This window comes from Callorhinus ursinus, unplaced genomic scaffold, assembly GCF_003265705.2.
Source record: "Callorhinus ursinus isolate GAN/ISIS: 27379988/994484 unplaced genomic scaffold, GSC_fseal_2.0 scaffold1, whole genome shotgun sequence".
Taxonomy (NCBI): domain Eukaryota; kingdom Metazoa; phylum Chordata; class Mammalia; order Carnivora; family Otariidae; genus Callorhinus; species Callorhinus ursinus.
Window position 1 is genome coordinate 87,761,475 of NW_027397063.1, and position 18,500 is coordinate 87,779,974.

An 18,500-nucleotide genomic window follows, 5' to 3' on the forward strand; every position below is an offset into this window, starting at 1 on the left:
ACTGTCTTTCTTGCATTTCCACATTTCATCTGAACCTCAAAGCAAGTGTTTGAAATGGGCATGTAGGAATTGTTGTCTCCACTTATGACTGGAGAAACTGAAGCCCCAAAAAGAGAAATGTCCAGAGTTACATGGATCTGGGCAGGGACTGCATGAAAATTCAGGTTTTCTGACCCTGATCTTGGAACTCTTGTCCTATTGTATTGTATCCCTTCTCCAAATTTCACCTCTACCACCCCAGTGTGTGATCAGTGCTCACCCAAAGCACTATGGCTGCCCATGGTCCTCCCTTGTGAGGCAACTTGTATGAGAAGCTCCCAGTCTCACACTCTTACGTGTCTCCTCTCTCAATCTGCTTCTGTCTCCCTTGTGTATGTACATGTATATGTATATGTAGTATCTTCCCTGAGGCTAAGCTATTCAGAGAATTCATATTGAATTAAAATCACTTACCTTCTAGAAAAAACGTTCTTAATGCTTTATAAATAAAACATCTAATTCTGGGGATTTGGGCACTCAAATTGTCTAAGAAGATCACATTATGACACACAATTGTTACACTGCTTTGGTTATGGGAAAAAGTTATTTCTGTTATTATTAAGAATAGATTCAGACAGTGCCAAACAGACCAGCTCTTCTTAGAGAAAACTTTGATAGATGCCATTAGCAATCCTAAAGCAGAAAATATTTTTTCAAAGTGATAAAACACACACACACACACACACACACACACACACACATACACACAAACTGCATTTAATAACTAATCTTGAAAAAATTTGATAGGTCATTGTTCTCTATGGGATGAATTTAGATGTAAGAACTTCTTAGAAGCAATGAAAAGGATTATAGAATCTCACTTTCAATACAAAATACCATAATGTGGATAATCTTGCTTCATTCTGTTTTACAGTTACAATATTCCAATCCCTCCATGAGCTCCTACCTGGAGTTTGCAGGGAATTTGCCTTCCTCTGACTGTGTACTAATATTAATGCTAATTCATGTGTATAATGTTTTTATAATTTATACACATCTTTGACTATATTATCTCATTTTAACCTTAAAACAATTCTGTGATAAATAATATTGCTATCTTTATTTTGAGTCATTATTCGATCTGGCCCAGCATCATAGGGTCTGAAAATGAGAGAACCAAGACTTGACCCTGATATTCTGACTCCAAATTCTAAACTCCTTTGACTTCATTACCTACTGCATCTTTTCTTTTTTTTTTTTAAAGATTTTATTTATTTGACAGAGAGAAACACAGTGAGAGAGGGAACACAAGCAGGGGGAGTGGGAGAGGGAGAAGCAGCCTTCCCACCCAGGAAGGAGCCCGATGCAGGGCTCCATCCCAGGACCCTGGGATCATGACCTGAGCCGAAGGCAGAAGCTTAACAACTGAGCCCCCCAGGCGCCCCTAGTGTGTGTTTTCTCTTTCCTCACTTTTTACACATCTCAGCTCCCAAACTGGAATTGAATTTACCCTGGTGTTTAGCAGATTGCGCTGCACAGGGTTTTACACATAAAAGGATCTGGGTTTTCAATTACAGCTTTGCTACTTCTTTGCTGGGTGATCTTAGATAAGTTATTTAATCATCTAAAGATGAAGTCTCAGCTTCTTCATCTATAAGATGGTGACCATAATAGTTCCCACATCATGGGATATCAGAGTAAATGAAATCGTTGGTGTAAAGTCTTAGCAGAGACCATATCATGGTATTATTAGATCATGCAATTTACAAGTTGTGTAAGGTTAGGCAAGATACTTAATCTTGTCTGGTTCCATCATTATTAAAAAATGGGAAAATATTAAGTATCTTGCACAGATATCATGAGGTTTAAATAAAATAACGTTTGTAAAAGTGCCTAACAGTCTTTGGAACACAATAATTTTTCATTTTCAACCTACTTGCTTTCTCTTTTTCTTCACAGAGAAAATCAATAAATGTTTACTGGATTTCCAGTCACTCCTTTCATGCAATGATTTTATGACTATGTTTTAGTGGTTCTATACATGGATGCAAGTGTTCAACATCAAGGTGACTTTGACAAACTGTTCTAAAGCTCCCAGTAGAATAAATAGCAGTGTCCTCTCAGAGAGGTAACAGAAAGGAATTTCAGAGTAGTTCAGAGTAATCGCCCAGAAAGTGGCTCCCCAGTGAAAGCCCAGCTGACAACCAGCCCATAGGTACTTTGGGCATGGACAAGGAATTTCAAGAAGGATTTGTTAAAGCAAAGAAGTGTTCAAAAGTGATTAACTGTTGGGAACACCCATCAGAATTTGCATAAAAAGATTGAACTTGAGAATATATATTTTTAAGACTTTATTTGAGATAGGGAGAGACGAGAGAGAGAGAGAGAGAGAGAGAGAGAGAGAGCGAGAGCACTAATGGGTGGGGAGGTGGGCAGAGGGAGAAGGAGAGCAGGGAGCCCGATGTGGGGCTCGATCCCAGGACCCTGGGATCATGACCTGAGCCAAAGGCAGATGCTTAACAGACTGAGCCACCCAGGCGCCCTTTGAACTTGAGAATATATTTAAGCAGTGATTTTCAATATCCAGTTCAGTGGCTCCTATGTGTCTACTGATACAAGAAAATCACAGTGGTAGAAGGCACGTTTTCAAATGGTAGAAATACTTGTCAATAATTAGAATTTTCTTAATTTTACATTCCACTTCCACATATTTTTACATTGGCTGCCACTGCTTGCTTTGACCAGAACTTAAATTTATGATATGCAATGTATTGCAGAGTTTTATATTTAGTTATTTTAGGATATCATTATTTTGTGAATGCTCAGTGTTCAAACACTTGGACAGTCTGAGAAGGGCTGTTATGAAAATACAGTTTTGTTACTTTGGACATTGTTTGGTAGATCAAAAAAGGCAAACATTATGTTGCCCAAGACTTAACTGAGGATCTGCTTTCTCAAAAGGTAGGACTAATTTAAAACCAACATTTCCTGTTACTTGTGTCTCTGAGCAAATGGTGGGTGGGTCTCATTCATTATTGTTTTCTGGTGCCTAGAGCAGTGTCTGGGACAGAATAGGGTCTCCAGACATTTCCATCTTACATAGAAATTGTATGTATAAAAAATGCTGTGTTTCAAAAGCACTTAAATGGTTTTTCTAAGTGCTTTGAGGATCCAATCTTAAATTTTGTTTCCCTCATTCATTTTATTTTTCATGGAATTCTGCCTGTGTTTCTGATTCAATGCCACCTATTCCCAGGACCCTTCCCTGAAAACTCAAAAGCTATGGGTGACACTCACTTTCCATCCAGCCCATTTTATGTACCGTACTGTCGTGTAGTTTATGCACAGCTTGGTGTTGGCAGTGTAAGTCTAGAGCATTAGTGAGGTATCATCCTTGTTCTTACGAGAATTAATGTAGTAGGAGACAGAGATACACAGGCAACTAATTATACTGCAAAGTGGAAAGAAAAAAATGCTGTGCTTAAAGTATAAACAAAATGCTGTGATTGCAGAGTGGAAGGAGTAATTAATTCTATCTGGGAGGATCAGGAACAAGGAAGGAAAGAAGCTAATATTTATTGAGGGCTTAAAAGTTGCCAAAGGCAAGCCTAGTGCTTTCCCTCAGTCTCTGGCAGGGGGTTGTGTTTAACCCAAGTTGTGGGGTGTTTGGCCACTCGGGCCATGTGGGGAAGGCATGGGTTCAAGAAGCCAGGATACCACGGGATGCCCTTCTGTGATTCCCTGAGGAACAGGGACTGGGGACAGCCTTGACTTGGAAGGGTTGGGTGGAAAACTGGGTTGGAAAGGGAAAGCTGCTTTCTGTTACAGTGAAGGGTTAGAGGGAGAATTCTAGGCAGATGAAGAATGTCAGGAAGAATTGGCTTCAGTGTGAGGGGAGGGCAAACAAAGGAAGGGGAATTGGAGGAAAGATGAGGCCCACATTTACATGGGTGGGTATAAAGTATGGGGTGGAGCCGGGAATTCTGATAAGGACCCTAAGGGAGGTGTGCTCAGCGGGAGAATGATTCAGTGCCAAGGTTCCAAAGAAAGCACAGGTCAGTGGGTGCCTCAGCTTGCTCTGCCCTCTTTAGCGAGGGAACGCTCTGTTGTGCTGGTGAGTGTCGGTGGGTCCCTACAGGGAAAGGGGCAAGGGTGCCCCAGTTTGCAAGCCTTCTCTCCTGACCACTCCTCCAGAGCACACACTGTCTTCATCCTTGCACATTGCCCCATAGAGCCCAATATTGGACTGACCACGTGGCAGGCTTTTACACAATCATAATTGATTCATGGCAGACAAGCAGGTAGATTTCAGCAGAGTCAAGAGACTACTTATGGATTTTACAGTGCCTTGGAAGTTTAACCTGAAAGTTAACCACACAGTTACAAAGAAGGTTAAAGCCCTTTAAGACTTTACAATCAAGAATTCTTTCTAACGCCATAATCTTACATAAAGAAAACTGTGTCAATTGATTAACTTCTGCAGTAATTTATTAGCTGCTCATTATGCTTTCCTGTTTTGACTAATGGAAATGTTTAGAGCTGCATCTTTATGGAAGCTAAGTAGGCCAGGCGTTTTGACTGTCTTAGAATAATTAGAGAATTGTGCATCGTTAGCCCGTGGGATACCTACCTCTCCTGGTACAACTTCAGAAAATGGTTTTTCTATTTTCTCAGCCTTCCCTCATTAGTGTCTCTTCCTGAACAAAGCCCAACTCTCCAGAATATCACTATAAAATATTTTACAAACATTTGTGGGACTGATCCAGCTGCTTTTAACTATTATTAATTTTCTAATTAGGATGGTAAAAAGACCTATTTTGTTCCTATGTGAGATAACTTAGGGGAATTTATATTAGGGCTTCAAAACATTCTCCTAACTTACATGAAGGTCTAACAGGAAAGGCAAATTTGTGGTAAGCATGCCCCCCCTTTGCCCTTCTGTGCCTGTGATACGTATCTGTAATCTATAATGCCCCTCTTTTCCTATGACTTCAGAATCTTTCTCAACACAGCACTGTAAACAGCAAGAGGTTGGGATTGGCATGAAAGATGATCTAACCAGGTAATTGCTCCCACAAGTCTATAAACCCCTCAGGTGCAGGCACAAGGTCCAATTCAGGATGTGACATACAGTAGGTTCTTAATAAATGGTTTCTGGAATGAACCGTGGGCAGAGAGATGAATAAATTAAATGGATGTGTGAATGACATTTCTTTTTTTCTCTCTTTTTTCCTTCCTTCTTTCCTTCCTTCCTTCCTTCCTTCCTTCCTTCCTTCCTTCCTTCCTTCCTTCCTTCCTTCCTTCCTTCCTTCCAACTGGTACAGGAATGCCTGTAGGATGCTTCCTTCTCTGTGTTCTAGGGAATGTACTGTGCATCAAGGGTCTTGTGAACACCAGCCCATAGAATGATAGAGCTGGAAGAGACCTTAGAAAATACTGAGTGACAACTTTTCAGTTTTACAAAGATGAACCTAAGGTGCAGAGAGAACATCTACCCCTAGAGCAGTCTCTGAAGCTCAGGAGCCACCCTGCCATAGTCCATACCTTATTAACTCTGTGGCTTCTGGCATTTTCTTTGCCTCTTCATCTGTATAGTGGGGACAGTGATCTTGTTTGCTTTTCAGGGTTATTGTAAAGCTTAACAAGAAAAAGAATGCAAAGTGCTTAGTGTAGTGCCTAGCACATGGTAAATACTGAAAAAAAAAGTTAACTTTTCTCTTTTTTTTCTTCCCTTTCATCAGTATTAGCTGAGCCAGTGATGGTACTGTAAGTACCAAGTGGTTTTATTACAAAGTTTATCATGTTATGCTGTGGTTTTTCCCCTTATAGTCAATGAATTGAACAACATCCCCATTTTAGATACAAAGAAACTAGGAAAAGAGAAGGTAAAGGAACAGATACTTATTAATTAAAAATAAAATGTTTCCTACATGGAAAACATACAATTCCAGAATGTCATTTCTCTTTTCTTTTGGCTAATCCTATTATCTCATAATATATTACATGCTTCATAGAAAATATATTTATAAAACTTGCCTTTTAATAATATAGCAATGAAGTTTAATTAAAAGTGAGTGAGCTGAATCGTCCTTTAAAAAAAAATAACAACATTCACATCACATATGCAGACTGTCAGGTCAGTAATTAGTTGTGGGGGGGGTGTGGTGAAGGAAAAGTTTTAGTTGGCTTGACTTTGGTTGCCAGGAAACATACAAAGGCAGCAGGAACAGATGAAAACAAAGAATTCCACATTGCTGGGAAGGTGGCCTTCAGAGACAAGCCCTTCACTGGGACAGAAGCCTTGCAGCTGTGTCATACAAGAAAATGGAGTTTAAAACCCCAATATGTTAATAGAAGCAAGGTTAGCCAAAGAGATTTTGAGAAGTTGCTCTTCTAATGCATTTAAAATGAGATTTAGAAGATGCTTTCTGTGTCAGTTGGCATAAACATGGGGGAAGTTTTATGCATTTTTAATCAAGCCAGATTAAACAGAATATAAGGAGGGGGGTTTTAAAAGGACTCCACAGTAGATTTTGAAAGTAAACTGTGGAATTAAAGAAGGGTGGGTGTTGAGGGCTTTTATTCCTTACCTCTTGGCCTTGAACATTTTGCCTCCTCATTGTTTGCCTTGAAATGTGCTTTCATTTTGGAATTCTGCTAAATTGGGTTTCTTTTCAAAAGCACCTGTTGAAGGGGAAAAAAAAGTGTCGAAGTAGTTGAAGGCAGCTGAAAAGGGGTGAAGCCATTATGAGTTACCAGAATGCGCTTGAGTTGAACAAGGGGCCACAGCCTGGGTCAAAGAGCCCTGGGAGGGCAGGAGGTACCACCACAGATAAAGAACCCTGTCCAGCCCTGCTTGAAAACCAACTCAGTGTGGACGACTTTTGCAAAATACAGAATGCCTTTGAGGTAAGCCTTAATCTTCTTTCCTGGAGAATTTGAATTGTTCATGAAGACTGGGGTGAAACAGGTTTTTCTCTTAAAATTGTTGATATATTCAATGGTTAAAGCAGGGAATTGAAAAGAATCAGTCAGGCTTGAATTTAACACCAGAGTAACTTTATCCCTCAGTTCTTTGTGCCAAATAATATTATTTAGTTTGCAATTGCTGCTGTTGAATATCATTGTCATCAAGGAAGGATTAATTCTCTGACAAAATTTTTCTTAGTGATCACCACAATTTTGGAAACCTGGAAGCTGTGGTTGTGAGTGGGGAACACCAGATCTCTAAGGTGACTCCCAGTACAACTGTCCTTGCATGGAACATTCAAGGAGAACTCTGGAAATACAAATAGGCAGTTTGCAAACATTCTCCCTTGCTTCACTCTAAGTGACTCAACTCCTTTTCAAAGCTAATTTTGGCAGTTTATTGTCCCAAGATCCCGTGTGAGAGACCAGTCTCCCACTTTTTTGGGTAAATATTGGGGCAGTGCTCATCAAAATGAAACTTAAAGTTATCCTTTTAATTCTATATGTAAAACAGGCCTTAGGAATTTTAACTATAAATAAATAACTTCCTTCTCTCTATCTTAATTAATTTGAATTTGGCAGCTATGCATAGTAAACAGCATACATCAAAATGATTTTTAGTTTCTCACGTGAATAGGAAGAAGTGCTCTTTCATGCTGTGGAATTTACGTGGACATGAGCCTCCATCATTTCTACTTCATTATGTTTGCTAAAATATGTTCTCAGGACTTCAGAAGATCCTCTGAGGGTGCTTGGGAGTATCCACATTAATTTGAAACAGACATACAATATTTTGGAATACCACCTTGAAATTAATAAAGCATGATGAAATGGGACAATTGTGTTGGTCTGTAATTGGCATAAATTTTAATTTTTATCTCTCCCCCAAAATGTTGCTAACTACTGAAAAAGTCTGCCATGTCCTATTTTGCATAACAAGTTCAATTCTACCTGCAATGATAAATTAACATTCTACTTATATCCATCATTTCTTTATAATATAATCTATCATATTTAGTAGCAAAGACATGCTCTGCCCTACACTTTTCTCATTTTGTCATATATCTGCTATTCATCCAACCCCATTTGTCTGCAAAATTTCGGTGTTGCTCATGTCCAATGCCCCAAATGAATTTGGCATATTTTGATAGACACAGCAAACATTTTGACAGCTTGAGGACAGAGAAACGTAACAGCAGACTATGGCAGCTTTGACTCTGGAATGAACAGAAATGTGGTGGTTTGTTCTGCTAAGAACACAAAGAATCTGAATTCTAGGGCCGGTTAGGAGAGTCGACATTATAAAGTCGATATGTTAGAGAGTGAAACTGCTGCAGAAGGTGGGAGTGGGTGTTCTCTTCAAACCACTGATCAGCCTAGAGTGAACCCAATGATATGGGATAATCAATCTCAAGAGTTGTTGGTTTTTTGGTTTTGTTTTGTTTTACTTTAAATGTTTCGAAGACTGGATCACTTATTTTGAAATTACCAGTTGGAAAAGCAGGTATTACGGAGGGTGAATAGATTGCAATTCGGAGCTTACACGGACCTAGAAAATCTAATGACAGTTTTTAAAAAAGGAATTGAGCTTTGCAGACATACTTTCCAGAGAAAAAGAAGTCTGTCCATGTTTAACAGACTCAACAGACACAGAATGGAATAATTTAATGGCAAATGTGCCACCAGGACTAAGAGGCCCTTGAGACAATATGATTTCCAAGCCCAGAATGGAGACCTAGAGGACAATGATACACGAGGTGGTTTCAGTGGCATTCAGTCCATCTGTCATGACCGTTAGGCACACAGGCCACAGGTGTAGATTGCTGTAAAAGGAAAAATTGCCGTCAGCTGCTGTCCAGCAACACGGGACCTTAAAGTCAGTGGTTTGTACTCCAATCACTAAAGACATGCTCTTGGCAATGCCAAGATTCTGGCACTAGGTCCCTTCATCTCTTATCTTGTTTTGGGTACCCAGATTGCCTATTTGGGGCTGAAAAGTTGTCAGATATAGATAAAGTCCTTATCCTTAATTGAAAAAAGGGAAGTTGGGTCTTTGAATTGTGTACTGAATGTTTCACATATGTTTCCAAAGGAAATACACATACCATATAAATCTTAGTAGTAGCATTTAGGAACAAAGGAAGGAGTGCTTACATTTATCATAGGACGGTATAAATGACTTAGAATCACTGTTTGAGCTCTAGGAATCTGATTTCTTGGATTTAAATCCAAGTTTTACCTCTTACAATGTGTCTATGTGCAAATCACTCAAGCCTTTTGGGCCTCAGTTTCCTTTATTTCTGATGTGGGGATAATAAGGTCGTGGTGAAAATTCAATAAGATCGTATCTGGAAAATCCTTGGAAGAATGCTTGACACAGAGTAGTGCTCAGTTATTAACATAGATATTATATATTCAGTGAGAGGTTGTACCACATGGCCATTAACATTCTCTTGATTCTAACTCATACATTTCCTAAAGGAAGTTAAACTTTGAATAACACAACTGTGCTTCTGCATTCCTTTTAGGTGTGCTAGGAAGTGGAAGCGATGAGTTGCAAAGACAGATTCACTTAGAAGAGTACAAAGGTTCATTTTTCCATCTCCTACTTCCTATTTTATTAGCACTCAAAAGCTTTTAATTGATGTCTTGATCCTCATCTTTATTTTTTTATTTTTTACTTTTTTACATCTTACTTTATTTTGTTTTAAATTAATCCTTATCTTTGGAACAAAGAAATTACCTAGATAGACGTACTAGAAGAGTAACTTGTGGATTTCATTTTCTTTCAAGTGATGGTGTCCAAAAAGCCATATATCAACTTGAAGGCAATGAAACTTGTATTATTCATAGAATTGTAAAATGGTTGTTACTCAAACTTTCGCACTTGCAATGCTTAGAGAAATGACATGGTCTCTGGACATTCATATTATTTTGATGTCAACCATATTTTACATTTTCTTAGATACTTCAAAAGCTAGCTACTATGTAAAGAAAGATGGCTGTGGTTTGATGATGTTATAGGAATGCCTAAGGTGAAAATTCTGGCCCAAGGGAAATTGAGTTTTGGAAAAGCCCCCCCTGGGACCTGTTATATATTGAGTTTCTTCTGAGAGTCTGGCTATGTAGGTTTCTGAGCATTTCTTTCCTTGAACTCTCCATTGTTGACCTCTGCATGCTAGAACTCTGTTCTTTGGTCCTAGATGACTTGCTGCCTGTTTGGCCTGGAACTGTAGATGCCTACACTGCTGGACTCACTGGGTCACGTCCTGACCTACTTCCAACAGCAACTATGTCTGTATATCATCTCCTGAAATGTCTGTTCTGGCCAAGGTTGGGCCCAGAACCAGGGGCTGGCCCTACCCTGTCTGCTCCATGCTGCCATTTGCCCAAGCCCTACTAAATCTTTAGCTTGAATAGCTAGAAATGAAATTTAAACCATATGCAAAAGGGGAGCTATTTATGCTCAAAGTAGGAAGGGCCAAAACATTGAGAAAGGCAGAGCAAAAATCCTAGGGGGCAGTCCCCAGAGAAGTTCAGGGAGGTTCTCAGAACAAACCTATCTTGGGAGCAAATAGAATCTACATAATGCACTTATGCTAACTTAGTCTGAAAGCCTAGAGAAGTTCAGGAGGCAATTCTGTAGTTCTGAAAATTGTGCTCGAGATGTAATAAAATGATTAAATCCGCAAAATTTATGATACCCTCATGCTTGATTGTCTTTATCAAATTCCCAAGAATCTGCCTATAGACAAATTCTACAGCAGAGACAATGAATGACTCTTCCTTGCTCCCACAGGACAAAGCTGAGGATTCTGAGACCCTGCCAGGCAGCCTAGGCTCTAAGGGAATACGAAAAGTTGGGTTAAGTTCTTTTCTACCTTCCCTTATTTATTTGTCCTTCTTTCTAAATTGCCTCCCCCAGTTCATTAAGGCTCCAGTCTTCTCTCAGCCTTCTCAATGCTCACTGTATCTTCACCAGTAAGGTCCCCAAACGGACAGGCCTTCCTGGACATGTCTCGTGTTCCAGAAGTATTCTCGTCTCTTGCTTCTTTCTTTTCTCTTCCAGGCATTGCCATCCCAATGCAAATAATATCCCCCATCTTTGTTTTATGCCCCTTCCTCAGAACCATTAGATTTTGCTTGCCTCTGATAAAATATGAGATAGTCCATGAAGATCATTTAAACATTTTTTTTTTTTTTAGGTAAAACTGATAGTAAAAACTCTATACATTGTTATCCAGTAAAGTCCCACATTAGAAAATCTTTATTTTTATAGGGTGTGCAAACTGTGTAAAAAAATATAATAGCTCATACATAATAGAGGTTTATTTCTTGCTCATATAGAGTAGAAAGTAGATATTTCTAATTGGTTGGCAGCTCCAAGTGAGGGTTCAGGTGCCCAGGCTCCTTCCCTCTCCCACCTTCCGTGATTGCAATGCATCAAGCTAGTAGCAGGAGGGAGAGTATGAAGGAGCATGTAGGGAAGGTTTTCGTGAGCTGGGCTCACATTCCGACTTCAAGGGCAGCTGAAAGTGTACACAGGTGTGTGCCCAGAAAACAGAAAAAAGTTCTGTCTTGCCTAATAAACCAACATGCTTCATTTTATAGATGAAGGCGAGTCATGTGCCTAACAATGTTTTGTGTTTTGCCTTAACTGCCAGGAGGTTTAAATTTAGTGTTCAATTGATACCACTATTCTTAACGTAGATTTTTCTGGAACAATTATCTGCTATTTTCATTATATGACTCCTGTTCTTTTATCTTTGCTTTAGTGGTTCAGCTGCCTCTGTACCTTCGCTGTAGCTGAACTAAAACTCTGCCTAGAAATCAGTGGAGGTAAAAATGATGAATAAAAATTTATTATCTTTCAAGTATGGTAAGATTTCACAAAGCACTTCTGTAGGTATCAGGTTATTTGATCCTCTCACCAGCCTGGAATGTAGGTGGGGTAGACATTTTTATTTTCCATTTACACACAAGGAAAACAAAACTCAAAAATACTTAATTGAATTACCCCGTGGGGCAGCGCGAGGGCCCAGGGACAGATTGTCAACTTTCCAGCGCATTGTATGGCAGGGCTGCCACTGGCCACAAGGCAACCTCTCTTTGAGATCTTGCTTTAAGGAACAGGGATCCAGTAGGGTAAGGACTTCATTAACAAAGCAAGCATGTTAAGTTGATAGCACACAGGCTCTCTGCCCTGGTAACTTGGAATTAATGTGCAATCAGCAAATAATCAACAGCTCCTACAATAAAATCAATGTAGAGAAAAGGTGGAAGAAAAAAAGGAAAAGATAAGAATAATCTATTTTTTTTTCTAATTATCTTTTCTGTTCTAAAGCCATCTCAATGGAGGCTTATGAGAAAGTAAACAGGTAAAGCTTAATCTATAACTATTATATAGTACCTTGTGCATTCAGCAGCCTCAGTCAATTCATGGCCTGCTAAACAAAGGCAGCAGGTCAGAGCATGTCTCATCCCAACTCTTTTAGTGGAATCAAAAACCCACTTTTGATGGCAGCAGAAATCAGCAAAGCTCCGTGGGTCCCCCTCTCCTCTCTCCTAGCATTAAGGTGATGGCACGAAGCAAATCCAATACCACTGCTGCTGGCACAATTGGAAATGAAGGGATTCTTTGGAGGTTTTGTCTGACTTGCTAGCATTCATGGTTGAGGTTAGCAAGCAATGTCATCACCAAAACACAGACGAGGGAAGTTATGTGTCAACACACATGAAAAATTGCTCTTCTTGAACACTGTTGACTTTGTGCTGAATTTTGTGACAAGTTCTAACAGCTTCATGCCCTTTCCAATTTCTCTGTGTGTTTTTTGGAGCAGGTGCTTATAAAAATTGATCTGGATCAGAGAGGGTGATGAAGAGTGCTTTAGGTGAACAAATATTTTAACCTTGAGCTTTGGCTGGGATTGGAGCAGAGAAAGCAACCAAAAACTTGTTATAAAGGTGAGGGAAAGACAGCAGAATGTGTGTTGCTATTCATTTGTAGTGTATCAGCTTCACCAGACCTGTAGAAGGGCACGGCCTACTTTTTCAAATTTCTTGAGAATTAAAAAAAGAAACATGAAGAAAACAGACAACTAAAGAACTGTAATTTGTGCCATTTGACAGCACATTTGTCATTTGTTACCAAGTATAGCACACTCAATGATGACACAAGACCCCACCAGCTCCATTGCTAGCAATAAGAAGCCTCTGGATTGTCCCTGGGTGATTTCCAACTTTTCCCCAAGGCTCTGACTTCACACCTCCACAAGTCCCTCAGGGTCTTTTCCTCCCTCATCATGTCTTCCCACCGTTTCATGGATATGACCTTTATTAAATCTTGACTCTCTGGACACCAACATTCTCTCCTGAGGACTACCAAGGACACCCTTTTCCTCTACTCCTTTACCTCCTATGTGTGCACACCTTTCCTAATTCTCTCAACACTTCTGAGACCAGACCTGCATAGTCCAATATGGTGGTGACCATGAGCCGTAGGTGGTTATTTATTTAATTTTTTTAAAAATATTTAATTTATTTATTAGAGAGCAGAGGGAGGAAAAGAGGAGGAAAGAATCTCAAGTAGATTCTGCACTGAGTGTGGAAGCTAACGCAGGACTCAATCTCACGACCCTGAGATCATGACCTGAGCCGAAATCAAGTTGGATGCTTCACCAAATGAGACATTTGGTGAAGGCACCCCATCACTTGTGGTTATTTAAATTAAAGTGAAATAAAATAAGAATTTAATGAAAGGAAAGATTCAGGTGCTCACAGGCATCAGCCACATTTAAAGTACTCAGTAGCCACATGTGGTTAGTAGTTGTCATATTGGATCGTTAAGATTATAGAATGTTTTCGTCACTGCAGAAAGTCCTATTGGACAATGCTGTTTTGTTTGGACCTTTTTCATGGTATCCTACTAACTTGTTCCATTTCGTCATTTCTGACCACATTTATATGGTCTAGGGGTCACTCTGCACACATGCCAGACCTTAGAGACCAAATTGATTCTTGGCCCTAGAGATACTGGAAAATATTTTCCTTCACTTTCGTTTGAAACTTATTTTTCTACATTCTTCCCTAGTACTGTAAAGAATACGTAACATCTATTCCTTTCCAAGGGAATTCTTACCTCCTCATCCAATCTAGTCCCGCCTCCCTACAGGTGGTTAGTCTGGATTTATGGTTCCAACCAATCAGTCACAAGATTATCCAGCACTGGAACTTTACCCAAATTGTTTAAGTCATGATGGTCACATTTTAGTTATTTGAATGATTTAACAGTATTTCTGTTTTAGGACTTATCGAGTGCTGGGCTCAGCATGGAATATTCCTGCCCCCTCCCCCACAATTTTCCAGCAAACTCCTACTTCATATTTCAATACCATTCTCTCAAGAAAGTCTTCTCTCACCACCCAGGCTAGATTAGCACCTTACCAGGTTTCTGTTCACTCTTATTGTAGCTTCTTGCATATTCTTTTTGTTGCTCTCATTGCAGATGTCCTGACTAAATACAAGACTGTTATTTGTTCAAAGCCAAGTAGAAGGGTCAGGCAGGCAGAGAGAAGTCAGTTGAGATCCATAGATCCTGGAGGGTGGAGACCATAGGTGCAGCTGAGCTGTCTGGAGGAGAGAGCAGAGTGTCTAAGACCGAGCTGAGGGAAATTTTTCAAGGTGGTAGAGAAACAACTGGAGTGGATACAATAAATAAAGAAGCAGGGTTATTTCTTAGAAACAGAGGGAGAGAAAAAGAGATTATAGCCAATGAAATACAGTTTCACTCACCTTTATGATTCCTATTTAAAGTCCCTTTGTTATTAAAGCAAAGTTAGAAGGAATTGTAAAAAGTCAAGTCACACATCAAAGTCCCCTTTACCATTGTTCTGGTAACTGCTTTCATGTTGCACTGCTCTGGCCCAGGTAATTGCTCTCATGTTGCATCTTTCCAGTGTATTTTTTATTCATTTCTACCCATAAATGCACATATACATATCACATCAAGTTCTATTCTACGTAGACTGTGTTTACATACTTTATCATATTTTATATATTCAAGGAAGAATGCCACACAAGTGGCCACTGATCGTGTGAAAAGATACTCAAACTTATTAGGAATTTGATTTGAAACTCTAATTAAAAAAAAAGAAGACCTCCTCTTTCATTCATCAGCTTGGCAAAGATTAAAAAGTTTACTAATCTATATTGTTGGCAAAGAATCCGGGGTATGGTACTATTACTGAGACTGTGACTTGTCAAAGCTTTTTTTGGTAGGCCATTTTCCAGAATGTATCAAGTGTAAAATGTATCAAATGTGTCCTTTTTGAAGGAGCAATTCCAATTTGATATGCTATCCTAAATAATGACATGTCCAGAAAAAAATATATGTATAAGAATGTTCATTGTAATATTGTCAGTAATATGGACTATTTAAAACAGCCCAAATATTTGTCAATAAATGAATGGATAAATTATGGTATGTGCCTACTACTCAGTTATTAAAAAGAATAAGGCAGGCATATAAAATTGTCAAGACTTACTGTTCAGTGAAAAAAAAAGGAAATTGCAGAACAGTGTATAATCATATTCTAAAATGAAAAATGTGTGTATTTGTGTGTATCGAGGTCTCAATTATGGAAAAATAGAACTGTGCTTGTAGCTGGATAAGGCAGAACAAATGGCTTTGTGGGCACCTTATCTATACCATAATTCAGTGCAAAGATAAATGTCATTAAAATGTCAGTATATCTTAATAACGTACAAATTCTGTGGTCCTGCTCTAAATGTGTGTTTAACAATGCTGAATTTAAAAGCAATGCTTTTTATAAATACTTGGATCGTCTACTAAGTAGTGCTTCTCCATCAACTTCCTTTCACTGAGTTTTAGTGTTAAGAGAGAGACTATAGAGACCTAATTTATTGCCTTCATTTTACAGGCAAAGATACAAAATCTAAATGAAGGGATTTGTCCAGTTCCATTTGAGTTTTTGGGCAGGGCCAGAACATTGCTCAGAGTGGTCTGATATCCATTTTTGTCCCTTTTCTCATCATGAGCATCCCTAAACTTTACTTAGAATTCTTTCTCATTTTCCCACATTTTATACAGTATTATTCTATAACTTGGCCATTGTTCATTACTCTGGCCTCCTTCTCAAACTTGAAGTTATTAGTAAAACAGATGAGCATCTCTTCTGCAACATGGAAGAGCATCTTAAAAATGTATTCGTTCATTTCCTCATTCTAGCAACAGACACTTAGTGATGTCTATCCTGTGGGAGTTGAAAACCACTTAGACTCAGACCTTCCCTCACAAAGGGGTACGCCAACAAGTGAACTCGCAGTTACTCTGTTAACTGCCCAGTGCTCTGAGGAAAAGATGGGTGTTCGGAGAACACATTCCTTGATTTGGGGAGGGGCCTCCTGGAAGGCTTCCTGGACAAAGTAACATCCAAGCTGCCATCTGAGGGAAGGGCATCACTCTGGCAGGTAAATGTGGGTGGGGAGATAGTTTTCTTTTTTTTTTTTTTAAGACTTTATTTATTTGAGAGAGGGAGAGGGAGAAAGAGAGAACGAGCAGGGGGAGGGGCAGAGGGAGAGGGAGAAGCAGACTCCCCGCTGAGCAGGGATCCTGACATGGGGCTCCATCTGAGGACTCTGGGATCATGACCTGAGCTAAAGGTAGATGCTCAACCACCTGAGCCACCCAAGTGCCCCAAGGGAGATCAGTTTTCTAGAAAGAGGATATGAAGAGCAAAGTTTGGTTGGGCAGAAGTAGGATGGTGCTTTCAGGCATCCATTTGCCTGTGTCTTTGTTAGTCATGAAATTTTAACTCCATTCAGACTGGTGAGCTCTTGAATCGTTGCTATTATACTGTAAATGAAATTAATACTGACTAAAATTCATTGAAGCAAGAAAAAAAAAAAAAAAGGCTATATGAACCCTGGCTGGCAGACTAGTGTCTCCTATTCTGTTGTTCAGTCTCTCATGAAAGTTCACTGGTAGGTGAACATTTCAGGGGATGATTTAAACTGATGCATCTGTTTTAAAATAACATATCTAATCTTCTGCTCCAGAAGATGTTCACAGGGTTTGACAGCAAATGCTAATACATATTCATAACCAATAGGCTTCAGAACCAAGGGAAATTGAGGCAAGTGTAACAGAACGAAGCATGAGAAAGCAGCATGTTAATTTTAAATTTAATTATAGAGATAGGGGGAAAGGATGCATTTTGACAGTGTATACTCATTCAGCTGTCATGGAACATTACCCAAAAATCATGCCAAATATTTGACAGAAGAAATATTATTTTGGGTGAAATGCTTGATAAAACTAGCAGGTCCTGGGGAAAACAAGATTCTGAAATTCTATTAGAAACTATTTTTCATGCACAGAAAAAAAGCATTGCAGAATTCTAATGATATGAAAGAAAAAAAATAAAAAGCTTTCAAACTAAAGAAAGGTTTCTGGTCCAAGAAAGATTTCTGTTTATGGAATGTTTTTGACATGGGTATATGCTAAATTCAGTTTGAAATTAGGGAAGAGAATAATTAGTGTGATTCTTGTGTTCCTGTTACTTTTGATAACCCGAAACCATGTGTCATTCACTGTGACCGGCGCACTAAGGCTTTCTATTGAAGTGTATTTGAAGAGCACAGACCTTGATGCTGAGTGCTTAAAATAGTGTTCGGCATGGAGCTGTCACTTAATATTTGTTGAGTGAATGAATATATAAACCTACCCCATTCCACCTTGTGTGGTGTATAAGCTCAATATATACTTATTAATGAATAGATCAATGGAAGGATGGATTAATGGATCCATGGATAAGTGAAAGTATCCCTCCGAGTGGCTTACAACTCACAATTTGTCATTAATTTTCAGGATCTGGAAGCACATCTTCAGTGAATGAGGGCAGTGAACTCTGGGTCAGTCACATGTTAACCCGCTGCTTGCTTTGGCATGGAAGAAAATCCCTAGATTTCTGAGTAAATTGGATTGTTGTCTCTCCATAGTTTTTAACTGGGACTTGTAGTCTTGCCTTTGGCAAGTCCTTATTTACAGAGTAGGGAAAAAAGGAGAAAAACTTTCTTTCCTCATTTCCTTAATGTTAGGAAAAAATTAAGGAAAAAACAAGCATAAACAGCATTCCTAAAAGTTGGCAGAATTAAAAAAAAATTAAGTGTCCACTTTGAGAATGTATTGCTTTGTTTTGCCAGCAAGTATGTAAATGTTTAGGCTTACTAGAACTATTTTTTAGTAAGCAATTGGTGAGTCTTAAGAGGAGTGAGCTCAGTGAGGGTTTTGGGTATAGGCAATCTCAGACTTTGTTGATGGAAATGTCAATTTGTTCAACCTTTTGGAGGAAGATTGGTAAGATATATCAAAAACTTTAAGAATGGTTAAATTCTGACTCAGCAATTCTGTTTCTAGGGAATTTCCCTCAGGAAATAATTTGACAAGGGAGCAAGATGTATGTATCGGGATGTTTGTTGCAGACAGGGCTGTTTATATAAAACAGCAAAGCATTGGGAACAACTGAAATTTT

At 39.0% G+C, this 18,500-nt stretch overlaps 1 protein-coding gene across 9 annotated transcripts in view; it reads left to right on the forward strand.

The window, feature by feature from the left end:
- The window catches only part of WDR49 (WD repeat domain 49), a 157,210-nt gene that overhangs the window by 6,722 nt on the left and 131,988 nt on the right, over positions 1-18,500 (forward strand). For 4 of the 9 annotated variants that reach the window (XM_073897678.1, XM_073897667.1, XM_073897681.1 and 1 more), the window contains exons 1-2: positions 6,157-6,340; positions 6,661-6,888. The exons of 1 other annotated variant lie outside the window; for it this stretch is intronic. In XM_073897678.1, coding sequence (XP_073753779.1) covers positions 6,727-6,888 — 162 coding nt within the window. In that variant the 5' untranslated portion in view covers positions 6,157-6,340; positions 6,661-6,726. Of the gene's footprint in view, positions 1-6,156; positions 6,889-16,195; positions 16,438-18,500 lie in introns of those variants that run through there. 4 more of the 9 variants (XM_073897688.1, XM_073897694.1, XM_073897684.1 and 1 more) reach the window with 4 other exon arrangements.